Raw genomic sequence first — 24249 nt, forward strand, 5'->3', positions numbered from 1 at the left:
TCAAAGCAGTAGGAAGCTCCCACTGTTCTGACACTTCTTCCTGCTAGGAACCCTCCTAGGAACAGGGATATGGCAGGATTGAGAACAGCAGAGTGGGACAAGCACAAAAAACCCCAACTTTATACTGTACACCAGATCTGCCATGGGACCTTTCCACTTTAATCTACTCTCCTGTGGCAATAGTTTTGTCCTATCACCAGCTGGATTTTCATCTGTGTGACACAGCAGAGGAAGATTTTTTGGCTTGGTGGGTTTCTTCTTCCCTGGGTAGTTGCGTCTTCAGTTATAGTGAATATTTTTCTGCGGTATTAAGTTGTTTCAGCTTTCCCTCTGCTTAATCTCACAGCAAGTCTTTGTTTTTCAAAATCTGTTAAACTGGGTCAAATGCTAGCAAGCGTGTCAGTCCCCCCTGCCCTTAGGATCTGCCATAAAAGATCAGACTACAGGTATGTCAAGCTCTTTGTCCTACTTCTGCAAGGAGCCAATGCCTGATGTTTCAGAGAGGTGGAAAAATCCTGCTGTTTAAAGGTTACATCGCTTCTCCTTGCCGTGACTCTGCTGCTTCACATTTTATTTTCTTCAGAGTTCTTCAATGAATTGGAAATTGTGCTGCTGGTGATGGACTACTCAAGTCCTTAACACAGCTCTACACTTTCCTGTAGAACTTTTACCAGCTGCCAAGCCACATTGATTTTCCATTGAAAGTCTCTCTTATTTTGCTCTGATATCTATGTAGTCATGAGATCCTGCAGGGTGGAACAGAGGCAAAACAAGTAAGATGACAAGTGAATGTGCATAACACTCAGGATAACAATTTTCTACTTTTGGCTTACTTTCAGCTGAGCAGTTCAAAGTGCTGTGAGCTACTTCAGAAGAAGCTAAGTGTGAATAGTTAGCTGAAAGCAACAGGCAGCTTATAAGGATGGACTTTAAGACTGAAAGTCTTTAAGTCATTCTGTGCAGAGAAAAGCATGAAGCAGAAGGGGGAAAGAAACAACAACAGCACAAGAGTTTCTAGCAAGGTTCATGAAGAAAGCACTTTTTATTCTCTGAGCAGCTGCTTATGCAAGAAAGCTACTTAAAGTGTTGGAAAGGTATTGGCTGCCTTAGGGTTTAAAACCAAACAAACCAGATCACTAGCCATAAGACATAAAGCAAAGAACATTTCCTCCAGCACAATTCATTGTTACTTAGAAAGCAGATACTGCAGACACATATTTTAATATTAAATCAAATTATAATACTATTAAAGCAAGTAGCTCTTCTTCTATACTGGTCTCATATCTATAAAGATTAAGCTTGAATAAAAGCACATGGCTTTCCTCTGTCACATTGTGCAATAATTATTCATAGAGCAGCATTATAGATAATAAAGTAAAAGATGACTACTTTCCTGCATCTCTGTCATAGGATCTCTGAAGCTCCTGTGCTCTAAAATTTAGATATAAAATCTCTATTTCTCTATTATAGCTCATTGGATTTTATTAATTTTATGTACATCCATCATAGGCATGCAATTACATTGCAGACACATATAGACACACTCCACTCTTATCTGCTCTCAAAGAGGATCTTTGGGGAGAGGTTTCACAATGCAATTGCAGTGATCTAACAGCACCTTCTTTCCCATTGCCTTCCACTACCAGCCCTGCATTCCTGCTGCTCCCTTCACAGCAAAACTGCAGCCTGGTCTGCCTCCTCGGTGAATGGCCCCAGTTCACCTTCAGAAAACTGATGGCCCTTCCTCTGCCCCCAAATGAACAGTTCCTGCTAGTTTAGCGAGCTGAACTGGCTCACTGCAGGGTCTAGTGTGGATGCAAGGAAAGACAGTGAGCACATGGCTGGGAGCAGGACCACCCCCTCGGAAGGGGTGAAATGTTAGGGTATTTTGGCTCTCAGGGTCTGTATTGCGATTGTGGCACACAGGATGGATGTTTCAGCTTTTGGATGAGGACTGAGACACTGCTGTTCTTCTCAGACACGCATGAACCACAGCAGCAAACAGTCTTTTGTGGGCTTTCCCACAGCCACCAGGCTCTAGACTAATAGCTGAGTGACCCTACAATGTAGGCAAGGATGGAAACTGGTTGCCTGTTTTCCTTCATGCGGTCTCTGTACTGAAAGCCAGGCTTTAGAGCACACGACTGGGCCCTCTGCTGAAGGGGCACCTCCTCTCCTGAGCACCCACCTTTCACCCCTCTCCCCAGCCCTGAGTGGCACCCCCAGGGGTTCACATCCCAAAGGAGCAGGGGCAAAAATATCCCAGGCAGGCAGGGCACGTGGACTTCAAACACCACCTCAGAAACAACTTCCAGGTGAGCCCAGCAATTGCCGTGCCCAGTTTCCCAATGGCTGTCCTGCAGCCACCCTGTCCTTTCCCTTGCACACGTTCAGAGACACAGAAGGGTGAAAATCCCCATCTCATTTCACTCCACTTCTGTCTTTGATTTTATATGAGCTTCTAAGACACACCTTCTCCTGCCAAGCAACCATTTATGTGGGCTTTCCCTTTCCCCCCTCTAAGGTCAGGAATAGGATCACATGCAGCCATGTGATCTGATTCACTGCCAAGACGTGGAGGTCAAAGACCATACTCTGCTCAGAGCAAGGTACACCTTCTGCTCGGTTGTAGAAGGTGTGCAGCCTGTTCCAGTTGCTACCGAGATAAAACCTAATCAGCTGCTTGGATAAATCACTAGTATGTCACATACTAATGGGGGCATTGTGCTGTGAGCATCAAGCAAAACCACCCATACAGAGATTTCCATCCATCTCTGACAGCATCACTCACTTGCTGTATGACCTTGGCCAAGTCACTTGTAGCTCAGCTTTCAGAAGCATCAGCCTCCTGGAAACCAGGTCAGCACACTCCCTGTTCTTCAACCGCTCCTAGGAAAATAAAGCAAATGCTGCGTCTCCGCTTCCCCAAACATCTGTCAGGAACAAAGCACTATTGTTCCCAAAGCTGGCCCTGCCAGAGTTGCACCGCGAGGCAGATGCACCTCTACACATGCGGCAGTCCCAGCGCTGAGTCCTCCCAGCCCACGTGCCCCAACACGTTAGTGTGCTGACAGACACCTTTCACATCAGGCCTGAGATGTGGCAAGTATTTTGATCTGGACAGTAAACCTCTGGCTATTCTTCATTTTGAAGTTGACTGCAAGTTTTGATCTAAGGGTGTGCATTCTGCTGAAGGTGTTTGTTTCCCCACCTCTAAAATCTTATTCTTCTGGTTTCAAGGCACTAGGACCCCAGTTACCTTAGAGTCTGTTTGCTTGGGAAAGACCTAAGGAGGTAAAGGAGTCTTGCAAAATAACGCACCCACGTGAATTTCTGCCTACATAAAGCCTGAGAAAAGGGCCCTGTCCCCACTTTTTAAAACAAAACAAAAACAAATAAACAAACAAAACCAAAAAAAACCCACTAGAGCTTTATCGGTACATACTGAGGCAAGGGGAAAGCCAGGAGGAGTAGCTTCTGTGCAGCTATTTGGATTATATATATCTATAGCAATATCATCTGCAATAGCAGGGAGTTCAGCCGTAGCTGTGCCGCTGGTCTGTGTTCCTGGTTAGCTGATCACTGGCACAGGGTAAGCTTTTGGAGAAGATGCACTCAAGCTGCCACATGTACCTGAGTAAAAGCATTGTGTTCAAAGCCTAGCCAAAAACATTGTTTTCCTTTGTCTCTGTCCCCCAAAACCAGTCCAGTCCCACATCTGCTGACACCAGTGGAAACGTGAACCAGCCTTATGTTTTCATGCACTCTGGACAAAATCTGCCCATGAACAGCATGCAAGCTCTCTGTCAAAATGCCTTTGGCCTCTGTACAAGCATAATTAGAGTCTGATTTCAACTTCCCCGATTTCAATTTCCCAGCTTCTCTTTGAAGCCCTACTCAGTAAGAAGTGCCAGACACCCCACATCTACATTACAATGCATCCTAGCACACTTGAAAGCCCAAGGGCATGCTAAAGAAATCCAAATCCTTCAAATCCATAGCCAATATACAACATGAGATCAAGGACAGATGAAAAGTATTTCCTGGAATGATATGCACAATGAATTGTTTTCACCATTTAGCAAGGACTGCTGCTTTGCCCATGCGTGCGTGCGTGTGCGTGTGTGTGTGTGTATACATATATATATATATATATAAAAGGCTCTGATCATTTCAGTGATGTTAATTTATGAATCTAAAAGCAATTCTTGCAAATCAAAGCATTAAAGGGCCTATTTCAGTTTCCCTATTACAGGCAGTGTTTTTTTAGCAGAAGCCTAAACATTTATATGCTGTTGTTCAGCCACATCTCTTTGCCACTCATTCTTCATGCCAGATCAACCAAAGAATTGCCCTGACATACTTGCTGCTTAGGATTCTTACTACTGATGACAGCTAGATTGTAGGTTTTCTGTATTGGCTTACTGCATTCATGCTTTAGTTTAGGAATATTGGAAATTAGCTCCAGGTCAGATCTAACAGAGGGATAGAGATCAAAGTGGTTGGCTTGTACTTGAGGACCATGTTACTTGCTTCCTTGCAAACGAGAAGCCACAGCTTATTTAAGCCAGGATCCATGCTGAGCAATTCCAAGCCAGTTCCTCACAAACACATCCTTTGGGGGTGAGAGCATTTCACACTGTCTGATGTGGCAAACTTCAACCTCAGTGCCTCCATGCAGGCTTAAACGCAGGTAGTACTGGGTAATTCCAGTAAAGCTTCTTCCCACCTGAAGCCAAAGCCACGAGCTTGCTGGTGCTCAGCCCTACCTGCTAGGGATGAAGGCGAATGGGCAGCAGCTCAGTCTTCGATGCCCAGCCCTGTTGCTGTGTCCACCCACTCCAAGTCTTTCTCAGCAAGTCCAGCTGACTCCATCCAGCTGCTAGTTCCCACCAAAGGGCAGTGGTGGTGGATGAAGAAGGAGCTCACACAGTGCATCAGTGGCATGCGCTCTAACCACCTGCAGGGCATTGCATGGGCCAGCAGCTTCCAAGGACTGGTACTGGCAGGGGTTCCCCATGGTGGCAGGGCTGAGCCTCACAGCCAGAGCCCATCACACCACCCACAAGGGAGCTGGGCAGCCCCAGTCCTGGGCATCACCACAGGGATGGGGCGGGGCTGGACTGGGCAGGCCCAGACCTTTGGGTTAGGTTGGGTTGGGTTGGGAATGGTCCATGGCAGAGCTGGAGACCAGCACCACTACAGTGTCATGGGGCAGGGACCAATGGCCCCAGACTGGGCTGAAATGGGCTCCTGGGTTTGGGCAGGGTGGGGGAGTCCCCAGGTGAGGCTGGTCAAGGCCGTTAAGGTCTGTTAGTGCCCTCAGGGCCCTGACACCCAGCATGTACCTCTGGGATGTGCTAACTCAACACCTCACCCACTGAAGTATTTAGTTTCCTGTCTGGAAAATAACAGCCTGTCTGCTCCATTATCTTTGGGCCATTTATTCAGGCTGAGGATTAAGCTCCCTGCAGGTGTGGACACACCTATCCTGGTTCCCCACAGAGCAAGCTCAAGGCAGCTGAGTCCAGGAGCTGTGCTACATGATCACAGCAATGCTGCTTCCATGCTCAGCTCAGATCTGGACACAGCCCCTTCCATGAAACCTGATGCCTGAGCTGATAAAAACTCCTAGATGTGAGATGACTCCTCATGGAGCAAAGCTGGGGGTCTCTTATGCTGTGTTCATTATTAGGAACTCTGGGGACTGTGACAAGGGGACATCCAACTGGCTCTGCATGCAAATTGCTCAGCCCTGCTGACAGTGCTGAGATAACAGGCTCTGCTGGGACCAAGCCAGCTCCCACCAAGCCACTCGTGTATCTGTACCGTGTCCTCAGCCAAGGGGAAAGAAGTTGCAGTGTATCGCCAATGCACAGAAGAAGCCTGAAACACATAAAGAAATCACATGTGGGTTAATGTCAGTTTAACCTGTTCTGTGAGCAATCTTCACAGACCTGGTTGTGTATGTATGTGAGACCTGCTGATACAATAACACAGTGGCCTATGTCCTAAGAAGAGGGGTGCCAAATACCTTTTGGAAGATATGCCTGCATGACTAAATAAGGATGGTATAGCCAGTGGAACTAACATTTTGTTGGATAGAGCTGAAAATTGATAGCAGGGCCAAAGACTGAGTCTTTCTCAAGCCTCTTTTGACCTTCCCATGCCTTCATGTGCATAAATAGTAGCTCTTCTGTGCTTGTTTACACTGAAATTAAACTCCATACTATTCATCATGTGAATGAGCTGCCTGGAGTTGCAGGGGAACTATTATTTCCATTCCTCTGGGCATCCTTGCAGTTGTATCACTTGTTTTCCACATCCTCTGGATACTAATGCAAAACAGTGAAGAGCAGAGGTCCTGACATAGCATGACCCTGACTCATAACTAAGTTTCCTAAGGATCCTGTAACTCTCCAGAGATGCAATAGCAAACACCAGCACAAAGAGGAAGTGTGTTGTACCAAGTCCTAGACAAACAGTTGCCCCTAGGACCTCTCCAGTGAATAAGTACCACCTGTTAGTCTTGCATTTGACTCAGATCCCCATCCTTTCCTCTGTCCCAAGACCCCTGTGAGGATCCAAACATTTGGCAGGCTACCATGAGGAAGGTCAAAAGAAGAGGTCAGGTAATGTCTAACTAGGCCAGGCTCTAAGCACCTAAGAGAAACTAAAAAATTCTACATAGCTCTCTGGCACTGGTGAATTATAAAATCAATCTGCTGTTGTGAACTAATGTGGCTCCTCAGAAACTTGATCTGCTCACCTTATCCCTGGTGCCAACAGCTCTTAGCACGATCCTTAAACTCTCATAACCAAATGTGCTATAGCTTCAGGCTTTATTTCTGGAGCAAACTGGAGCAATTGTACTGTCTGGAGAAGTGAGAAAGAATTAGCAATAGGGTTTAAACACACTAGTGAAAACAGCCTACCTGGCAAGAGTTATGCTTGGGAAGCACTGGATTAGGGCCCCTGAGCTGGGGTTATGTTCTGCTGCTCCAGACAAAATGTTGGTTTAGCTCAGTTGTTTGGCAATGTTTCTGCCTGGTCTGGGAGAAGCTAAGGTCTAATAAATATACTGAAGTCATGAGATTTGTAGGTCATCCTTGGAACATCATGCGTGGAGGGGATGTGGACCAAAGGCATATAACACCAGACATATCCATTGCTTAGCTCTAGTTACAGGCCCTCCTTCTTCCCTCAGCAGCTCTGTCCCACCTCGGGCTGGCTCCAGAGCTGGCCCAGGCCCTGGGGATACCCAAAAAACCTGCACAGGGATCCAGCTACCTTGATCTGTAACCCCTCGCCGCTACAACATCTTCCCACAGGCTGCTGTGTCCCCAGATCCCTGACCCTCCACAGGGGAGCCTGGCATACAGAAAGCTTTTACATGTGACCACAGTAACATCACAACGGTATAAAAAGTACAACAGGAAGAGCTTAGTCTGTGGAAGAGTGAAGAGAGCTGCAAACAAAACCGACTGCTAACTATCCACCTCCAGCACCTCTTTTGGTGTACCAATACAGGTAGCTGTATCACCTGGACGTGGCTGTGCCAATGTTGTCACTGCTTCCTATTAGTTGCTGCCTGTGCTGCAATCTTCTTGCTGTACAACTACAACCACCAGAAGATATTTAGCACTTGTTTTCATACAACACAGCTCTGGACATGTTCATTAGCTACAGATATGTTCATTGGGTTGGACTGACTGTTTTCTGCCTAATTTCCCTTCCTAGTGAGGTTCAATTTATGCTAGCAGATTGTCACAAAATAGTAGTGGGACCTTTAATTTAGGAGTCCAAGTTTCATTATTTTAAGACACATATGGGAGTCAAAGACCCAGTACTCCAAGGAGACTTCAGCTGTTCAAAAACAGGGCTCACATGCTCTTGAAAATAAGTATCTTCTAGTTTTAATATAACAATACCTTTGCTTGAGCAGTTAACCAAATCTGGAGTAGTACACGGCTGTATCAGCAAGAAACTATTTTCTCTGAAAAGAAGTGAATATGAAGAGAAGCATGAAGCATCTGAGTCTTTGTGTCTCCCAAGGCTTCGTCTGTGCAACACAAATGCCCCCACATCTGCCTGTGTGTGAACATGAGCAGCCAGCTGAGGCCAAGTGTGGTTTAGCTGCACGTGTGGACAAGGACGAAATGTGTCCAGGACGATTTCAGAGATGAGAGCCTTCACTTCCTTGGCCTCACCCCTGGGACCCTTGTGGGAACTGTTCACCTCAGGAGGACTGAGGCTACATTGGAACAAGGGTCAGATTAATGTGGCTTCTGCTCACGTCACCTAGCGGTGAGCAGCACCTTGCAGTTCCCCTGCTCCCACCTGCCGCTGGAGCATACCCAGCACCTTCATCTCTGCTGGCTGTTGCTCATTCTTGCCCCTAACCTGATGCAGCTGGCCAAGCAGCAGGGAAAAGTAAACCTATGCAAAACACACTTAATGCTTTCAGGGCATACTGTATGTAATGTGTGATTTGTTTTGTCAGGATATTTATTCCTCAAATGTAAAAGATGTACAGTGATTCTGAAATGTGTAGGTGTGGATTTTGTAGCTGAAGGCACAACAGAATAATTGAATTTTCTCTCTTTTACCTGGCCAGAGCACTCATCTTCAATTTTGCCTTAGCTACCAGCTAATGTGCCAGTTACATTTTGATAATGTCTTGCTTCTGCAGCCTCTGGCTAGCCACAAATTGATCCTGATGTGCAAAACCACTGACTGTCAATACTGAGTTGTTGGGATCCTTTTTACCAATCAACACCACTCCGGATGCATCCCTCTTCCCTTTAGTGACTTTCAACTGAGGTGCTTTTGATGCAACAAGCTGTGGCAGTTGGCCTTGCAAAAAGAAATCTGGAAAAGGGGACTGGAGCTTCAGTTTTAAAAGCTAGAAGGAATGAACTGGCATTGTCATCTGTCAGTTGAACTGCAGGCCTTTCTTCCTTTCTGTTTAACCTTTGTGTCTACTATGAATTATAAGTCATTGGCTAATTAATGCAAAGGTAGCTTCTCTCTCTGTTTTTCCTTTCCTTTTTTTTTTCTTCTTTCCTTGTGCAGTTCCATTTCTTTGTTGTTAATTAGCTCAAACTAGATTTCCCCAGAGACCTGGACAGTTGGATCATCAGTCAGTAATCTAGTAATTACCCTGGACACACGAGTCCCCTGTGTGCTACTCTACAGTTGCATTTTGAAAGTTTAGCACTCCTCCATGATAGACAAAATCCATGTTATCTGAGTGTAGTTGGCTGCCAATTACATCATACATTTGATCAGCAGAGACTCTCAAGATGTTACCATACAAGTTAAAGCAAAAGCCTGTGCAAATGAAACATTTTTCTCACAGGGGACTAGCTTTGAAACCTTTCCTGAAATAATAATCACAAAGCATAACCTGAAAGTCTAAGTGATTTACCTGGACTTTTGTGTGAGAGTTGACAGTTATCATTGGTATCATAACTTTTTTATGTCATACTAGGAGTCCGTAAAATACTAATTAACCATTTGTAGTTAAATCAGAAAGAGTGAATCTCTGTTTTTAACACCTCAGCCAATATTACTGGAAAACAAGCACTTCACTCCTCCTTTTTCAGCGAAGCAGTCCCTGGGCTGGAATGAGCTAGGGAAGATTTTTTTTAACTGCCTCAGTGTGGTGTTGGTCTGTGTTAGATGGTAGTGACTTCACTGAGGTTCAAATAGCTACTGAATAACACCATATATCAGGAGTTCACAAAAACTAGACCTGAGAAGTTACTTGTTCAAATGCCAAATCAAAGAAACTGAAGATCAAAGTGAAAAAAACTTTCATTTCAAATTTCTCTGAGAATCCTCAAATAGCATCAGTATTATTCTGCAGGTCTCTTTTCAGGCATAAAATAAAATGTGTGTGATCGAGCTGTATCATCACCTGTCAGTATTCCTAAAGCCAGTAGCACATCTTACATCGGCCTGGCATCCTGAGCTGATGTTGGTAATGGTTCTTCTGTCACCTTAATGTTTTCTTTATTCCTAGCATAGATGTGGGTATCTAAAAAGCACAAAAACTTCAGTCCTGAACTGTGCATTTTATGTGCAGTTTTTGGTATCATGAGTGCTTTCAGTGTTTCCTTGCTTGGAGAGAACCAGCTAGAGCTGCTGAAAGACTCAAGAGTTTTGAAACTCCATGGTTTTCTCTAAGGGCTCCAAGAAGTAGTGTCCTTCCTGAGCCCAACCCACAATGGTCCACACTTTGATATCCACTTTTGGGATCAATTCTAAAAAGACTGAAGGTATATTCTGCTTTGCTCTACAGGTATAGAAAAGGCAAGTGTAAAAGACATGTAAGCATCCCTATAGCTTAACATGTCAGTGGACCTCATGCCCCTTCATGTGGTGAGGGAACACCAGCTTCTGGCTGGTGCTCGCCTCCTCTGGTGCTCTGCCTCCATCCAGACCTCTCTGCAGCCCAGTATGGAGGGGCCATCTTCTCTCAGGATACGTGGGATCATCCACGTTTAAATGAAAGGTCCTGCTTTGTAAGCAGCTTTCACATGCTGGAGAGTGCATTTTAATTGTACTAAGCCAGAAGATCACTAGATGGCCTCATAGCCTAAGCGATTTGGGCAGATCCAGGCTTAGGCTGTGTAATCATCAGATTTATTTTTAAAATACTGGCACCCGAAGAGGTGCAGAATTTATACTCATCACCTCAGGCAGTGCACAAGGGCCTTTTCAAAAGCCAGTGTGTGAAAGCTGGGATACTTAGTGCCAGAGGGAAGCTACAGAAAACCAAATTTGTTGCTTGTGTTGTCAGAAACTATTTCTATTCCCTAAATCCCAGCAGATGGGGCTGGGAGAGAGGGCAGAGACCCAGTGGGTGCCACCAGAGAGCCTCGGGGGTCTCTCCAATCCCCCTGCAGGACCAGCTAATCAACACAGCAAAGTCAGTCGCCACAGGGAAGGGTGCTCAGGGGAACCCATGGGACTGCAGCACAGAAACACCCAGCAGGGAAACCAGAAATCACCTTTGGCCCCTGGTCTGGCCAGGCTGCACTGCCAGCAGGGGCTTGGCCCTGCACTTGGATCCAGGAGAAAGGGAGGGGAGCCCACATCCCTGCGTCCCCATCCATCCTCCTGCGGCAGCAGGGACGGTGGCTGGGCAAGGCAGGGAGACACAGCGAGGTTCGGTTCCTTGTCTGGCCATGGGCAAGTCTCTCGGTCACCGCCTGGCTCCTGTCCCCATTTCCACAACGATGAAAACGCACTTTCCTGCCTCAGAGAAATGCTGGAGAAAAAAAAACACAACCTGTAAGTTAGCAGGCGCTTAGCTACAGTAGAGCTGTATGAGTGACTAACAACAACATAGCGTTTTAAGGGAAAGCCTCCCCCCCGAAATGTCCATATTGAAGAGAGAGATTGGGGAGGAGAGAAATGAAGGGCTGTTTAGAGCAACAGAAACAAACGGGAAGGGAAATAGAGGTTTGGCCCGCTTGACAGACAGACCCGGCACTGGCACTGTCTGGTGGGTCTTTCAGTGGTCAGCACCTTCCCAGGCCGTCGCTGTTACGAAAAGCCCGGGAAACCTTGCTCGGGCCGCGCTCAGCCCATTTGGTGGTGGTCCTGATCTGATGCGGGAAGGAAGAGAGAAAGATCTGCCTTCCGTTTTCCGTATCTGCCGCGGGGCCCGGGCCGGCGCGGCACCCGGACACGGCCGAATTCAACCGGGAGAGGCAGGAACGGGGCGCACCGGCTTTTCGCTAAGAAAACGACCCCGAGCACCAGAGAAGCCTGCGGAGGCGAAGCCGCCCGGGCGCTGCCGCTTTAAGGGAAGGAGGAGGCAGGAGAGCCCGGCTCAGCCCGGCCCGGCCTGGCTCGGCTCGGCTCTGCTCGGCGCGGCCTGCGCACACCGGGGGGCGGCGACGCGGCGGCGGCCGGGAGCAGGTAGGTGTGGGCCGGCCCCGGCCCCAGCCGCGGTCCCGCCCCGGCGGGGGGCGGTGCGGCGCGGGCGGCCATGGCGGCTAGGTGGGCCGTTGCGGCCGTTGGGGCCGGCGCCGCCATGAGGGGCCAGGTCTCGCGGCGGGCCGTTGGGGCTCGCCGCGGCCTCCCGGGGCCGGCGCCGGCCTTCCCCGGGGAGGGGGGAAGGGCGGGGATGCCATCCTGGAGAGAAAAAGCTGGGAATTTTTGAATGAAAAGGGTAATTTTTCCGGTGGTTCATCCCCTGGGCGCGAGCAGGTTACTTAAGGCCCCGAAAGTGTGTCGAAGGGTCTGATTTGCACCCTCCCTTCAGCTGGCAGCCTCGGGCCCTGCTCGGGCCTTGGTGTCGTACCCCGGCATCACAGCGTGAAAGAAAGGCCCCTGCTGCTCTTTCCAAAAGCTTAAGTTGCCCCACGAATTGCTTTTTCTTTTCTTTTCTTTTTTCTTTTCTTTTCTTTTTTCTTTTCTTTTCTTTTTTCTTTTCTTTTCTTTTTTCTTTTCTTTTCTTTTTTCTTTTCTTTTCTTTTTTCTTTTCTTTTCTTTTTTCTTTTTTTTTCTGGTTCTCCAAGAAAAATGTTCTCTTTTCCCCTGGATTTCAATTCCAATAAAATGGGGAGGCCAAGGATGTCAAATGTAACAACATCTACCCTGACACCTTTCTGCGCTAAGTGGTTAAATTCAGTTTTTCGGTACAGAGCTCTAGGCTGGTACGTTCTCTGCAGAAGACGAATTTAAAGGCAGAAACCCAACATATCAGTCTGTTAATCAGCCAACTCATCAGTTTTGCTGATTTAAGGCTATGAAAGACTATCGTGACAGGCAACACAAAATACATGCTACCAAAATTTTACCCCTGCTGATTTGCAGCAATTCGGGGGGGGGGGGGGGACAGGACAGAATACGGCATTACCTGACAAGATTTATACCCCTGACGGCAGTTAACTTCACATTTTCCTTAAGCAGATTATGTAGTTCTGCTTTCAGGAAGGGAGGCGTTCATTAATTGCATTCATCAATTACAGGGACTCTGCTGTATGGCCTTCTCAAATGTGGCAAAATGCAAAATATTCAGTCACATATTTTTAATAAAAACACAAAGCCTTTAGCTAATGATTTAATCAAACAGTCAAGTAAGTGGAAGTTCACAGAGGTTTGGCTGGACTGTTGGCCTAAATAGCAAAGCATCGCAGGAGTTTAATTCACAACTTACCATTCTAGTAAGCAATCAATTAAAATCGGCACCTGAAGCAGAAGCCAGCACATGCAAAAATGCCACTAAAGTCACATTAACTTTTAATAATGATATGGATAAAGAAAATAAAAAATCAAATCATATCAATTATGAAGTGTTAAAGAAGGCTTTATTTTAATAATATTTTTTGCTGTCATCCTTTTATCTGTGTAGTTTTTGTAAGGACAATCTATACTATTCGAGATGGTGAAACTTGTCACAGCTCTTGCATTGTGAAAAAATTGGCTGGAATGGGCTAAAGCTGGTTTTCTTTATGCATCATTCTGCTTTTTCTTGAAAACCTCTGCAGAATAGAGGAAACAATAGCCAAGAGAGTACAGTTTGTCTCATGTCTGTTTTTTCTTGTAGTCTTGCTATTGTGGAAACAAAGGTCCTTCCCCCTGTCTTGTTGAATGTCCCAAAACCTGGAAAACTTATGCCAGAGTACTATTTAAAGCACAGATTTTAATTGCTTCCCTAGTCATCAGCTCTGGGTGAGGTTCAAGAGCTGTGCCTTGAAGCCCTTAAATCCAAATTACTGAAAAGAAATTGGAGAGCAAGAGAAGAAAGAAAAGACAATGAAAGAGGAAGGAATGGATAAAGGAGATCTGAGCAGGGATGCAGAAAGTTGGTTTTTCTCTTTCCTGGCCACCCCTGGGTAAAGATGCTATCAGGTTTAGTATAAGAAAGACCCAGAGACTTCAGGAGATGGTGGATGAGAAGAGCATGGTAAAGCTTGCTCTTCTTCGTTTGTCTCTCATCTGAGTGTAGTGGCTGTCTGTTGTTTTTTTCATAAGTGAGTCTAAACTCTGGCACATCAGCTTCCCATTCTCTTTTCTTTACCACTTGTGACTTTAAAACTGGCCTTGAGTGGCATCAGAAGGCCTTTGAGTCTGAACTCATCCAGTCTTAATGCCTCAACTTCTAAAGACTCAGTTTTCTGGAATGTGTTGGATTCACTTTCTGTTGCTTTAGACAGCTTGGGGCATGTTTACCTCTGGGAACTTGAGAAACTATCTGAGAGGGAGCAGTAGATGGAGGCCTACTTTCTTCTACAGGAGAGCATCCACATGAGACTACTATACTGTAAGACTATCTGATCCTTTAAAGTATAGACTGAAATGCAACAAATTAGAGTATTCCAATTTAGACCAGGTTTTGTCATTTTGGAGCAGGCACCCTGACAAATTTGAAGGAGAAAGGAAAGTCGTTTGAGGAAATCCTTTAACTGTTTGCTAACCTTCAATATAAAAAGATGCTTTAAAATATAAAAGACTCATCACTATTATAAAACCTGTAAGTATTCCTCCCCCAAAATCTCCTGACAACCTTTGCTGTGTCCATAGTTCCTGCAATACCAGAGCCCTACTGTAAAAGCTAAGGATTTGATGGAAAAACCTTATATGGGAGTAGCCTGCTCTATGTATATCTGCAAGGCAGAGGGAGGGAAATGTTAAAAGCTGCATGTTTAATTTTTAGCTCTGTCAGCTCTCCCACTCAGCAGTTGTTTCTCACTGGATGTGTCCAAAGGCTCCCTACTGCAGGGGCAAAGCACCCTTTCATGATTGTACAAGGGCATGTCAACCTCCTCTTCCTAAAGCCCTGGTGGTGCATAGCCTTGAAGTCACTGAAATGTCACTTCCATAACCTTGTTCTCCTTTCAGGAGTTGTCACCCATTACTATGAAAAACAACATCCTGTGAGTTTGCTTCAAGCTTTCTCCCTCATCACCTGCCTCAGATAATCTGTGCTACAAGCTGTTCTCGGGAGCAGTTATCCTTGGTGGAGACATGGCTTTTCATGACTGGAAACTGTTCCTCTTCTTGGGCAGGCAGAATGCCTTTGCCAAAGCTTGGAGGAGCAGGAAGGGAAGCCCTTCTCTGGGTTGGAAACGCTGCTGCCACTGGAGTGCTGGCAAGTCTGTGGACCCTGAGATGAGAGCATTTCTGGAGGAGAACACGGAGATCACCAGCAGCGGGAACCTCACGCCAGAGATACAACTGCGCCTCCTCACCCCTCGCTGCAGGTTCTGGCACAAAAAACTTGACCTGTGGCCTTATGGGGACCCATTCTGGGCAATTTACTGGCCAGGAGGTCAAGCCCTGTCCAGGTATGCAGCACAGACCAAAGTTGATAAGTATGGTCCACTGCTGGCAAGCATGTCAGAACTTACACAGTAGAGCAGCAATCTCTGCTGGCTGGCAGTGAAGTTTCAGCATCTGCCATATGTCGAGTAACTTACAGCTCTTAAATCAGCTGAAACCTGTTGTCTTCAATGGAGCTGCATGTGTTGACAACAGGGCTGAATTTGGATCTGTGGGAAAGCCATGCAGTTGCCATCAAAACCAAGCAAGCTGTTTAATTATATCATTCATTGTCAATCCAAAAAGGAAAATTTCCATTTTTGTGATAACACAAGGGTTTTTTTTTTTTGTAGGATACAAACAGGTGTGTGGATGTATGTCTGGTTCTGCTGAGAAAAGTAGGCTTATGCTGATGCACTTTGTAGTGCTGGTTAGCCTGAATCAGTCTCCTCATTTAGGATTTCAGCAGCCCTATTGTTTCAGTGCTCACAGACCTACAGTAAATGAGTATTTAAAGAATCGTCCTTGTTTTCTAGTCACATAAGAACCTGCATTTTGATTCTGGCCACTTACTGTCAAAATGTGTTTGATATTCCTGCTTCCAAGGAACTAGCTGGAGTTCCTTTATCCTGTAAAATCAGACCTCTCACTTTGAACAGCAGATAAAATTCCTAATTGTTACAGAAAAGAACAAACTGTCAGTCACCCCCACACAGATAAAAGGGGAAGATCTGAACTACTGTTCTGCAAGAAAGCAGAAACAGGAAAGCTTTTTCAACCAGGAAAGAGTCTTATAGTTCCAAATTGCAAGTTGATTAGCCTGCCATTTAGATGAATTAGAGTGCTCTTAAACATCATATAATTAAATTAGGTAAGGTAATCTATACATTTTATTATCATATGATTCATATGCCCAGGTAGTTGGGTAGCAACACTCATTGATTGACTACCATTTATGCACTTGTTTCGATAAGATGGGAATGTCAGAAATTACTTGCATAACCTGGAAAAGTAAAAAGAAAAAGAAAATAAAAGGCGCATGAAAACATGCTGCTTCTGTAGCTATGCTTATTTCACAATTGGCATTTCCACAGCATCAGAAGTTTACTATTTCAGACTATTTCTCACAGAGTAACCTACAACACCTTGTTAACCCAGGATGTCTGACACCAGTCTCCAACATCAGCATAATGTACTCTGTCCGTGCCAGGGTAGACAGTAGGTTCCAGCTGTTCTAAGTTGCCATTAGAGGTAACTTGGGAACCACTCAGCTGGAAACAGGGCACTTAACAGTATTAGGTCAGATCTCTCTCTAAACACATTACTGCAGGAAAGTCATTGCAAATGCAAGTACAGCCCCTTCCTATGGAAAGAAGAAGCAGGGCACTTTCCATGGAGGTCCCATCTCTGCCCTCCAACCTGTTTGCAAACTGGGGGTTGTCCTCAAAGGACCAAAACCCACAGGAGGAGTGTTGCCAGACAGCTGAGCTGCTAAGCCTCTGCACAAATGCCCTTCCAAGGTGCCCTCAGAATCAGAGAACATCTCTGTACATCCTAAGAGTAGCAAATAATGCTGCAACATAACAGTGTAGTAAAGCCCAATGCCAGACCTTAGAGGAGAAGAAGATTTTTAATAAAACTAAACATGTCTCATTCACTCATCTCATAGCCACATACTCACAAGCATCAAGCTCTGTGTGTCCATGCACACAGTCCAGTCAAGATTCCTTGTGATGACACAGAGGATGAGAGGCATGGGATGTCAAGTCCTCATCATGTCTCCTAGTTTCCTAATCTGGGTATTTTATAGCTTCAGTCCTGGTCTTTGCCTCCCTGCCATTATCTCTTATTGCCTTGCACCTTTGTTTTAGTCTGAGGGTAGGGTATCTTCTTTTCTTTCTCAGTCTGCGTTTCCTGGGAAGCTGTATATAGATGTGCTGGGATCTAGGTGCCAGCAACACCTGACATTCTTACTAGGCCTACTTCTGCCATTCCTTCTGGTGCTTCTGTGCCTGGACATTCACATTCATTCACCATTTACACCAATCTTAATGTTTCTATTACAGTTCTCTACATTAGAACATCTGTGAAAGGTGTGCTTACCAGCAGCCTGTGACTGTGTCAACAGTCAGCCATCATCTTCCATGCTAGGAGATGACACAAATGTAAAATCCTTTCATGTTTCTATTTTAACAGACATAACGGCAATTTACAGTAATTTATGTCACCTAAGGCTTTGCACCCTTACAAAAGACTGAATTTCTAGGCCCTTGGTTAAGTTCTGAACACTCAATAATGGCAATACGACCCATAGTATTTAATAACTACTGCTTGCCTTGTGTCAGTTCTTCCTCTGCATTTCCAGCCTAGGGGCTTTGCTTGCTGATTCCTCTTGGTGGGTATCAGTGACTAAGTCAAGATATTCTTTCTGCTCACCATTGCTATATTCTCATTTTCTTGTTGCTACTCAGGAACAACATTAAGCAGACTAGAAGTATTTGCATATGTAAGTGCATGACTCAGAAAAAGAAACAGGAGAAAATCATCTTCCAAATAGTTGTATAAGCAGTATTGTAGGGCATGGGGAGGCCTTGTCTTTTGAGGGTGGAATATTTACTGCAAATCCATCTTCATGTTTCTTCAGGTTGGTTCCTTGCAATTTCTACAAATCCATATCAACAATTTTCCATTTCCTGGTTTTGATACCAAGCATCTTAGTCATGTTGCAGTTTGTGTCCATTTATTACATAAGCTCACCTGTCAGAGAATGAGCTGACTGAAATCAAACGTTGTTTACTTGGTTAGATTTTTTCTTGTGGGGGAAGAGGAAGGGAGAAAGATAGTTTTTTTGATTTTTATATGAGCAAACAAGGAGCTATGTGCCAGCAGCTTATGTAGAATAATAGTATCTTCTAGAATATCATGGTTCATTACATGTATGATGTGAACACTCATGCAGTGTAATACAAAGCTAAGAAATCTGCATAAACCTGTTTATAGCTTTAACAGTTTTCCTTTTAAATTCAGGTACATTTTAGATAATCCATGTGTTGTTAAAGGGCGATCAGTTTTGGATCTTGGAAGTGGATGTGGAGCAACAGCAATAGCTGCTGTGATGAGTGGTGCATCCCAAGTCCTTGCTAACGACATTGACCCTAGTAAGACCTTGGTTTTTTTTAATCTCTGCAAAGATCTTTATTATTTTTTAAAGCACATTTAGCATTAACTTTTATTTGACCTATTTGGGAGAAATTTGGTTTCCAAATATGCTAATTTAGAATGCTAAAAAGATTAATGGATTTTGCCAGTATTAGAAGCCGGGTTGTACCAGGCTTCCTTACGCAAAGTGTATCTCCACGTGAGCAGCTCTTTAGAATGAATAAACAGCAAAGTGTCTATCAAATGTTTCTTACACATCATCACAGCTGGTTTGGAAGAGAGTTCCAAGAGCAAGTGGATAAATTGGTTTCTCTCTAGGACTTGAGCATAGCATTTTGCTGCAGGTTCATATGTTAGGGCCTACATTTTGCTATTTTTTTCCCAGATTTTATTTTCCCTTAAATGACTTATGCATTGTTTATTTATAATTTAATTACTCATTGATTAAGGAGGAAGTGTATCCACAGATAAGGTAGTTGGATATTCCAGTTTGAGCCAGGAGTGCCATTGGTTTCCAATATGGGATAGCTCTTCCCCATGCATGGTGTGATGAGGATAAAATTTCACCATTTTATGCTAGATTTTGATGCATAATGAAAGCTGTGGAAGCCACTAGATAGGATAAACAAAAATAAGAGATGAAATTGAAAGTTGTGTCAAAGTATTTGAAATTTGTAATGAAGCTGAAAGGCAGAATCCTAAAACTTAACTTTCATTTACTTTTCTTCAGTTGCAGGAATGGCAATGATCTTAAACTGTGAACTGAACCATCTGAATCCCTTTCCCATCACCATTAAGAACATCATTAATTCAGAGGTGGGCAACTGGGACCTCATTGTTCTAGGGGACATGTTTTATGATGAACAACTTGCTGATGGTCTTCATCACTGGCTGAGGAAATGCATCAGGATACGGCAAACTAAAGTGCTGATTGGTGACCCTGGCAGGCATGAGTTTTTAAGACACAGAATTCACAGTCAATTGCACAAAGTTGTAGAATATTCACTTCCTGAATCTACTAGACAAGAAAACAATGGATTAACATCAAGTATCGTCTGGAGTTATCAGCCCTCAAATAGCTTAGAAGGCTGTTAAAGCTGACTTTATAATGAATTTGATCTCATTTGGTTGGCTTTTTTTAAGTGTATAAAATGAAAATGGGACTTAAACATGGCACAGATCTGTTGATGCACTGTAAATTAGTAGATCCTCTGTAGATCCTCTCCTGTACTGATTTCAGTTACACTTGTCAAGGCTTTGGCTCCATTTGAGGTAAGAATTACAGGCAAACTTTATTCGAATGGGCCTGCACTGAAGTGCCAATCCAAAGATAAATTATGCTCAAGAGTTTGCATGCTTGATGTCTTTCATGTATGTTAATGTATTAGTCTCACTCTTTGATGGTATTGTGAAATATTTTAGACTTCCATTATACAGCTGTGGGGACAGAGGAGGATGGTGGCTGAAAGATAATTACACTCCCTTCTCAGACTTCTGCAGTTTATTTCCAGAGAAAATTATTGCTGTCCTTCATAAAACTCTCTCTGCTAGATTATTCGCTCATATTATACTTAAATCAAAGTGCCTTGCTCTTTCTTTACCTGGATATCTCTTCTGAATGTAACTAATTTGGGTCACCTCCTTCCCCTCTAAAATAAAGTCAACTCTTCCTTTAAGCCCCAGAGCGATCATTTAGGAGCCATGCATAATTCTAAAACATGCTTCTTGACTCTGGCCAAAGTAAAAGTTACTAACAACTGGAATGACTAAGTAGTAATAGCTTCAGGGTAACTTTAGCATTTAGAAAGGACATTCAAAGGATATACACTCCCTAACTTTGCAGGGAAAAAATGGCAACCTATCATGATGGGGACCTGGTGCAGGATGAAGAAATCTTTCTTTTCATTATGCTTCTGAACAGGGAATGAGAGAAAAATTAGGTATAATTATTTTTCTCTTCTCCTCCTGAGGAGATACTGAACAACAATCTCCAGAATCATCCTCACCTATGACTGTGAAGAAAAAAACATCTGCAGCATAAAAAAAACCCTTGATCCACAGGTAAGAGTCTGTGTATTCATCAACTCAATGAAGAAACCAAAGTTTTCAGAGCAGTCTTGCAATAACTAGCACCTTTGCAGTAAATTATTATTGAACAAGCAGAGATGAAGAACTATTAACTGAAGGATGAAACACACTGCATCTACAACTATCCAAATACCAGGTGATATAGCAGAAGCTTCAAGATGTGAAAAAGTTTGTGACAGTCACTCAGAAAACCATGGTGTTTAAGAGGTGGGAGGATTATGACCTCATGCTGATGTAGGTGGCCATGAATATATAATTTAATAAGATTTTAAAATATCCAAACCAGTCAGAGACAAAATTTAATATTCAAAACAATACATGAATATTCTCACTCAACAATTTACAAAGGTAACAACATCCAAATACAATATAGAATATGAAATGATAAGGGTATACATGATGTTCTTCTCCCACTTCCAACAGTACTTGTAAACATTTGTTGAAACTGACTCTGGTTTAACCTGAATCAAAAAAAAAAATCCAGTGGAGTTATGCTAGTACCAAACCCATGAGAGAGCAGACTCAACCTCTGGAAGTGAAGGATTTAAAGTGATATATGTTAAACTTCCAAACCTAAGAATACAGCATTCTCATTCACCTCTGTGTTGTATAGGCTTTTAAGCACAATGTGAAGATACACCACAAAGTTATACATTTAGAAAGGGCTGACAGGAGAACACAGTACATCTGCATACATTTTTAAGGAAAAAAATGTAAACTGTATTTGCCATCACCATAACAAAGCCAGAGTTCCAGTAACAACGGGAAAAAAGGTCAGGTTAGCCTGTGAGACTAGAAGTAACACTATCCCACAAATAGGATTTTTTTTAAGGTTCCTTTGCTGTTAGAAACTCTGGTGATCTTCCGCGTTTAGCTACTTTATCTCAATTTGTAATTTTCTTTCTGGATATAGCATTTGAAATGGCAATCTGACAACTATTACTGCTCCATATTATGGTCATGTGCCCTACAAAGATAGGCTGAAGGAGCTGGGCTTGGTCAGCCTCTAGAAGAGAGGGCTTCAGGGGAACATAGCAGCAGCCTGCCCATACCTACAAGGAGGTTATCAGGAAGATGGAGCCAGGCTTTACCCAGCAGTGCATGGTAGGAAGAAGAGATGAGGGTCATAAACTGAAACAGAAGAGGTTCAGACTAGATATAAGGAAGAAATTTTTCACTGTAAGAACAGTCAAGCAGTGGAACAGGTTGCAGAGAGAGGTTGTTTGCAGCTGTCCCCTCTTCAGTTTTTCAAGATCCAACTGGATAAAGCTATGGTCAACCTGGTCTGAGCTCAGAGCTGGCCCTACTTTGGGTAGGAAGATAGACTAGAGACCTTCTGAGGCCCCTTCCAACCTCAGTTATCTTATAAGTCTACTTACTCTTTTTGCAGCACACTTACTGCAGCAAGGACAGCTAGCTTTATGTGTTGACAAGATTACTGAGCATGTCAGTGCTGCTACCTACTGAACTACAGGGACCAATATGGAAACAATGCAAATAGTCTTTAGACAAAAAAAATAATAATAAAAAAGGAATAAAACCAGTTTTCAAACCTGGATGGTTAAAACTAAGTATACATTTAGGTTCTTAGGCCTTTATCTGGTCCAACAATTTGCTGCAATTACAGCCTTTAGGTGCTAGTTGCTATGTACGCTAATGTAGCAAACCCAACAACTTCTGTCTACAGGTCTGGTTTGTGCTGATGCAGTTATACCTATAGCTATCATGGGAACGCAGTCCTCTGCACTGAGCCATAGTACTGCATGGACCCAGAGTTAGGAATTTAGGCACCTGAGTTTGAAAATGACTATGCATTAGCACTTTTACTAAATAGAATTTGCTCTTCCCTAACCCATAAAACCAATAGAAGAACAGAGATTGTTGTCAGACTTTATAATATCCTTTAATATTACTGGATGAAACATATATATATATATATTACTATCTTCCATGCAGTTTGACATGAACTTTAAATAGATTAGAAGACTGTTTTATTTCTATAACACCTAAAGTGAGTGTGGCCTGTGACAGTGCTGGATTATAAAGTAAACACATTCCTAATGGTTGTTTAAACTCGCGGGTTTCTAAGTGTCACCAGATCCATGTAAGACCTCCCTATCTAAGTCCTGCTAGTTCCAGATGCAGAGTATCAACATAGCATGCTACCCCCCACCCCGTGTAACACTAAAATGATTAGCATTTTTAAGTTTAATGTAGAAATCATAAGACTCACTAGACGTTTCTTGCTTCAACAGACCCACTGAGTATGACTTATATTTGTGATGAGACCCCTGCTACATCATGTAATAAACTTGTCTACACTTCAAAAACTGAACATTGCTTTTAAATATAACTACAATTGAACAGTACATAAATAGATACATAAATAGATATATTTTCAATTTCTGTAGGCCACTGTAGATGTAATGAACTGCATACAGCAGAACGCATACTCTGCTGAACACCATCCTGAGATTCATGCGCTCAGAGCCTATGTCTGGTCCTGTTTCACTCTCAGCTATGCTTATGAGGAGCAGCATTTTGTTCCCGCTGAAGATTTTTACATAGGAATACAGGCAAAAGCCAAAGCAAATGAGTATTTGCCAATATACAGGATTCTGTTATTGGTCATGATTACTGAAATTCCTTAAATGACTACAATAATTTCAAGACAATTTTATGTTTTTATGTTCACAGACTGTACTTTTTGAACTGTAAAAATCCAGTAAGTATTTAATGGTAAATAAAAAAAGAAACCTGCAGCATCAGTAACACCATAAATAAATGTATCTACTGTTTTTCCTCCAGACCCAGCAAAGTACATTGTGAAAGGAGACTACCTGTTACTACTTAAAATATACTTGCATTGCTGGTAATGCCACCTCCATTTATTAGTTTTGCCTGCTCAGTTTTTTCAGATTTAAGCCCTAACTTTACAGACACTTCTGCATAAATGTTAATACTATGTTTGGGCTTGGTATTTTTAATGGCGACTACCCTCTCAGATTATAAACTCAGGACAGGGACTTATTAAAGTGTGTTTGTGTAAGTAGCTAAGAGTAAGATGTTAAGTAATAGCCTAATCTGATCCTTCAAGGAGGCTGAGAGATGATACAGTAATATTAATTATAATTTAACTTTCTTCTTAATGCAATATGATCAGTGATGCAAAGAAAGACCAGGCTTTAAGCAGAGACACTACGAAGCCCTGACTCACAGAGCGAGGACTGGAATGGTGACAGAGACCTCTGGCAGGAACAAGGAGTGAAACCATCTGGTGGTACAAAAGTCACCCTCAGGGCAGCTATCTTCCAGAGGTGGCTGTTTCCTGAAACAGCTCTCTCATCTGTAAACCTCACACTCATATATACACAAACAAAAAGTAATCAGTAAACAGTCCATGTCACTTGCTTGATTTTGTTCGATACAATTAGCTGCTCTAAAACATCTCGGGAACGATCTGGAAAAGAAACAAGGAATTTCTTGTTATTCATTCAGAATATATACATATATAGAGAGAGAGATGTAGGTATATATAGGTGGTATACAGAAATTAGGTAAACAACAAAAGAATTCAAATATATCTGTATTTATGCTTAGCTTACCATTAGAAGGTCACACTTTAGGTATAAATGAAATAATTCAAAACCATTCAGTTCCTTTTTCAATCACATAATTGTAAAGTACCATCACCTAACCCAACGTAAAAAACCAAGGCCG

The 24249-nt window shown here is 43.4% G+C and overlaps 2 protein-coding genes across 2 annotated transcripts in view; one reads left to right on the forward strand and one right to left on the reverse strand.

The window, feature by feature from the left end:
• Positions 1 to 11636: 11636 nt before the first annotated feature.
• Positions 11637 to 20117, forward strand: ETFBKMT (electron transfer flavoprotein subunit beta lysine methyltransferase). Its single transcript, XM_067289859.1, has 4 exons — positions 11637 to 11934; positions 14863 to 15308; positions 18310 to 18440; positions 19172 to 20117. The coding sequence occupies exons 2-4, from the start codon at positions 14989 to 14991 to the stop codon at positions 19534 to 19536; spliced, it is 816 nt and encodes a 271-aa protein (XP_067145960.1). The 5' UTR covers positions 11637 to 11934; positions 14863 to 14988; the 3' UTR covers positions 19537 to 20117.
• Positions 20118 to 20810: 693 nt separating this feature from the next.
• AMN1 (antagonist of mitotic exit network 1 homolog) overlaps positions 20811 to 24249 on the reverse strand; it is a 32694-nt gene continuing 29255 nt past the window's right edge. The window contains exon 7 of the mRNA XM_067307668.1: positions 20811 to 23989. Within this exon, the coding sequence (XP_067163769.1) occupies positions 23916 to 23989 (74 nt within the window). The 3' untranslated portion in view covers positions 20811 to 23915. The remainder of the gene's footprint in view (positions 23990 to 24249) is intronic.

The sequence above is a fragment of the Apteryx mantelli genome, chromosome 1 (genome assembly GCF_036417845.1).
Source record: "Apteryx mantelli isolate bAptMan1 chromosome 1, bAptMan1.hap1, whole genome shotgun sequence".
NCBI lineage: Eukaryota > Metazoa > Chordata > Aves > Apterygiformes > Apterygidae > Apteryx > Apteryx mantelli.